At 34.4% G+C, this 4,760-nt stretch overlaps 1 protein-coding gene across 1 annotated transcript; it reads left to right on the forward strand.

Moving 5' to 3' along the window:
* Positions 1-230: 230 nt before the first annotated feature.
* On the forward strand, positions 231-4,427 carry LOTGIDRAFT_203280 (hypothetical protein). Its single transcript, XM_009068218.1, has 4 exons — positions 231-410; positions 1,307-1,416; positions 3,340-3,421; positions 3,940-4,427. The coding sequence occupies exons 2-4, from the start codon at positions 1,343-1,345 to the stop codon at positions 4,216-4,218; spliced, it is 435 nt and encodes a 144-aa protein (XP_009066466.1). The 5' UTR covers positions 231-410; positions 1,307-1,342; the 3' UTR covers positions 4,219-4,427.
* Positions 4,428-4,760: the final 333 nt, after the last annotated feature.

A 4,760-nucleotide genomic window follows, 5' to 3' on the forward strand; every position in this document is an offset into this window, starting at 1 on the left:
AAATTTATTATTTATTAATCCTTACGAGTCAGGAAAGAATAACTAATGTATATTTCCTATTGTCTATTCAATCAATTCTATTCAAAAAAATTTTGAATTTTTAGCAGAAACAATAAACGAGATGCTTTATAACGTTATATAAAGAGTTAATTTTCTGTATTCAGGATATTTGAATCTATCGTGATAAAAATTGTCCATATCGCGATACAAAAAATATCTCATATCGCCCAACTCTAGAATCATGTTGTTATTGTGTCTTTCTTAAGCTACATGAAATAACAGAAACAAAATGGTTGACAGACATATATTTAAAATAACTACGCCAAATTAAATAAGTTTATTGATAAAATGTGACGAATATTTTTATTTCAAAACATATGAACATGTATTCTTTATGGGAAACCCGATATGTAAGTTTAAATTTGAATCACAAAATAGTCCGAGATAATTCAAGATGGCGGCGCCCATGGAATTCAGATTCAACAATAGATTTCCACTTAGTTTTTTGAGTCGGGACTCAACTGTCATTTGTCTGTCAAATCGAGTATTTTAGGCATTGAAAACATTCTTTCGATGCAAAATATTGAAAATAAATTAAGACGCTTCTTTGTTTTACTAAAATATGTACGTCCAAACAAAGCCCCACCTTTTACGTGGTTATAGGTGTTATAGAAGATACTTAAGAAGCACTGGCATAGGTCACAAGTAGAGACTATGGATTTCAACATGTTCGTGATCCGACTGTGAGAACGGGATCATCCACACACTAACCTATTTTTGAACGCTAATATTTTTGGCCGATTAATAGTGAAAAGGGATATGGATAGACAAAATTGAGCTGTACTTAACAGCTGGTAAAGCAAACTTTTATACATTTACAACTCTCTAGGGTTTCCAGACCTTATTTCAAACTCTTTTAAGTGATGGTTTATATATTTAATATATCATAAATAATAGGCTATAAAGTATAATAAACTATAGTCTGTGACATCAGCTTTGGCTGGAAGAGGAAGACTACATGCTAATAATCTACCACCCAGCCGACCTTTAAAACACTACCTAACCAGTTAATCCTTTATCTAAATCCCTTTATATATGGGATTATATCATATACGTTAACGATATTTGACAAGTACATAAATACATATATACAGGCTATATTTTACAACTCTGTTGTTCATAAGACTAGATACTCGTTTACCCTATTTAGTATTCAAGTGTGCTTATCTCCATGGCAGCCAAGAGTATTGAAGCCCGCCCTCTAATCCTAACCACTACAAACAAGAGTTATGATTGTATATTACAGGTATAATAACCATTCTAACTTCAAAGTATCACTAAAATGGCGAACGCCGCAGCAAATCAAACTTCATCAAAAGTGAAAAATATAAATTTTGTGGCTCAAGATCAAATATGGTAGAGTAAATTTCTTTGTTTTGTTTACAAATAGACCCTTTATGTGCTTTTTGGCTTTGTCGTTTGAATAGGCCTATATATGTATGAATTCTGAAATTTTTAGCCTTTTCATGACATGACCAATTCATTCAGCCATTTCATGAAATGGTTAAATACTTCAGGCTTTTCAGGAAATGGCTGAACTTTCCATGTTAAAGTTACACTGATTGCCTGGTGCAATTTGAGCCAATCTGTGTAATAATCTTTGGCTTTATAGGGACTTTGATAGTATAGTTTGTTTGATAAAATAATTGACAAATAATTGTTATAAATGATTTTAATTTTGTGATCATCAGTTCCAATACATCTTTAAATCAATGCAAATGATTTTTGCACTTAATAATTTATTCTTATCTAAAAATATAATCCTTTTATTTAATGAATGGTTAATTAATGCAGGCTTACTTGATTGTAGAATGTGGGCTCAATCACTTATTATCCTATCCTATATTATTATATTTTACAAGATTCTCTCCCATACAGTAACAAGTCATCCTAATCATTTAGGATAATCCCCCACCCTGATTTGCTTATTGAAGCCCCATGTTTGCTTATTGCCACTCCCATTAATCCTTAATTAACTGTTGCTATTGTTTATTTTTGTACATATATACCTTCTTGTATTATATTTCCTCATTTCACCTGATGATGACAATTGTGTTCCGTTATTTAATTATTGGTATAAAATCACTTGCTTCTGAATGTTCATTACACTTTGACTTCTTAAGACCAACGAAATTGATCAGACAACTGTTGAACTAAAATTCAGAGAAGCTTTGTTTCAAAGTATTCGCAGTGTGAGAAATATATCCTTCCTAGAAACGTTTACTATCAGATAATCACCGACTTGAAGTTGGCAGTCTTTACCGACCAGTCGATATGCAGTCTTTACCTCAGGGACAATTCAAATGGATTATGGTGTACCAATGCCATCTAACGAAATTTGTTATTCTACGACCACTAAAAAAAAAAGCCACAGAAGTCGCCTATCAACTACTAGACATCTTCCTTCTCTTCGGTGCACCTGCAATTCTGCAGAGCGACAATGGGTCCGAATTTACCGCCCAGCTCATCACTGCGCTTAAAGAGTTATGCCCACAGCTTATTATGGTCCATGGAAAACCAAGACATCCCCAAAGCCAGGGCTCAGTGGAGAGAGCAAATGGCGACATTAAGGGCATTCTGGTAGCCTTGATGAGTGACAACAAAACCAATGACTGGACAGTTGTCCTTTAGTTTACACAACAACAGAAGAACTGTTCACACCATGCCGGTATAAACCAGACACCTTACAAAGCGCTTTTTGGCGAAAATCCGAAAGAGGGACTAACGTCTTCAAGTCTACCAACTGAAATTCTGGCAAGACTACAGTCTGAAGGTGATTTACTAGCTATTTGCGACCAACAATCCCAGACTACAACACTCTCTACCACTATGGACGAACCACTACCAACCACGCTTATCACTATGTACGAACCACTACCAACCACGCCTATCACTATGGACGAACCACTACCAACCACGCCTATCACTACGGACGAACCACTACCTACCATGCCTATCACTACGGACGAACCACTACCTACCATGCCTATCACTATGGACGAACCACTACCAACCACGCCTATCACTACCCCTACTTCCAACCTGGAACAACGGCAACAAACAATCTTGAAGCAGAGAAAAAACTAAACTATACAAAACTATTCATCTTTCCAAATATATCTAGGTTAAGATCCGATTTGAGTAAATAGGTTTAAAACCCCGCGAATAAATTCCAATATAACAGCCTATAGTTTTTCTGTCTCTATATACCAGCCAACAAGTCTATTTCCAAAGCTTATAATAGTGAAATCTGGACTTTTTTATTCTTCCATTTTTCAGGAAGGATCATGTATCAGGTGAAATTGTTGCAGCTAAAAACTGGCCCGAAACGTGGGACTTCTTAAATAAAAAATATGAAGATGTAAGTAGATTTATCTTGATCACGTCTCTTTTTTTGCAGATCTAGATGATTTGTTTCGTGTTTTTTTCTACAGGTTACTACACTTAGGGGCCTAGTATCTATGATCTGACAAGATTCTCCTTTAAATCGACTATTAACAACATCGTAAAAAGTATACAGAGTATACAAGTAAATGTTTAACAATGAATATCATATAATTCCTCTCATAAAAAATTTAATCTGTTATTGAACAAAGCATTTGATTGGTTGTATATTAAATGACCCATAACAGGGATGCATAACAATGTTGTCAGATCATGGATGGCCATTTCAAGTGGAGTTAACTGAAAACAAAATTCACAACATCAAGATTTGTATTCTAATCAGCTTAAGGGCTTAAATGTTCATAGGCCTATTGATTTCCTTTTACTTTTTTTGTTGTTGTTGTAATCTTAGTTCTTTCATCATTTGCGTGAATGTTAATAAGTGTTAAAACGCCTTTATAAGCAAATTTACTCCTATCTTAATCTATATTCCAGCTTGTAGAGGAAGACTTTCCTCAGATCACAGAAAGAATGAAGAATAAATCTTCCACGAAAAAAGACCTAACCTCACTAGTGCAAGTCCGACCTGTTACTCCTATAGAAGAATATATTCACGTGAAACCGTCGCCTCGTCCATTTCCAAAAACTACATCCCAGATGGTGGGATGGAGATCTGCAGATCGGAGTTTAGCTTTAGAAAAATACGGCAAATATTCTCGTCCTAAAGGTGGATTAGTAAAACAATTAAACTGGCCAAATGAAGCCGTTAGCTAATCTAATAATATAATAAATTATAGGCCTACAGTAGGCTAGGCCTATTATAATTTTTCTCTTCGACTAGAACAAGTTCGTTGTGATCTTACGATATATATATTTAGCAATAATCATTCAAAAACTTTTTTTTATACAAATATTAAAATACAAATTTACATTTTCACCTGTCTTACTTATTTAAACTTTAATAAATGTATACTCCAAATGAATCCCGTTGTTTCTTTCGTTCACTGGAAAAAAGCTATAGTACACAACACAAACTTGTGTTGCACGGTCTTCAACACAAGTCTTGTGTTCATCAACACAAGACTTGTGTTAAAACTTGTGTGGGAAAAACACACAAACCTGTGTTAGAATTGAACAAACTTGTGTGTTGTATACCCTCTCTTGTGTGTTGTTTTGAAATGCTAACTTGTGTTGATTTATAACACAAGGATGTGTTAATATACTTGTTGCATACAAATCCTTGTGTTGTTGTATTGGGATGTGATCCCTGGACCGATGTATTCTTTAGAAGGGTAGTTTCAACTCAAGTTGATCAT

The sequence above is a fragment of the Lottia gigantea genome, assembly GCF_000327385.1.
Source record: "Lottia gigantea unplaced genomic scaffold LOTGIsca_9, whole genome shotgun sequence".
NCBI lineage: Eukaryota > Metazoa > Mollusca > Gastropoda > Lottiidae > Lottia > Lottia gigantea.

Coding starts and splice junctions, on each gene's coding strand:
- LOTGIDRAFT_203280 (XM_009068218.1), top strand. CDS start 1,343: ATGGCGAACGCCGCAGCAAATCAAACTTCATCAAAAGTGAAAAATATA. Junction 1,417..3,339: donor GTGGCTCAAGATCAAATATG/GTAGAGTAAATT, acceptor TCCATTTTTCAG/GAAGGATCATGTATCAGGTG. Junction 3,422..3,939: donor TAAATAAAAAATATGAAGAT/GTAAGTAGATTT, acceptor TCTATATTCCAG/CTTGTAGAGGAAGACTTTCC.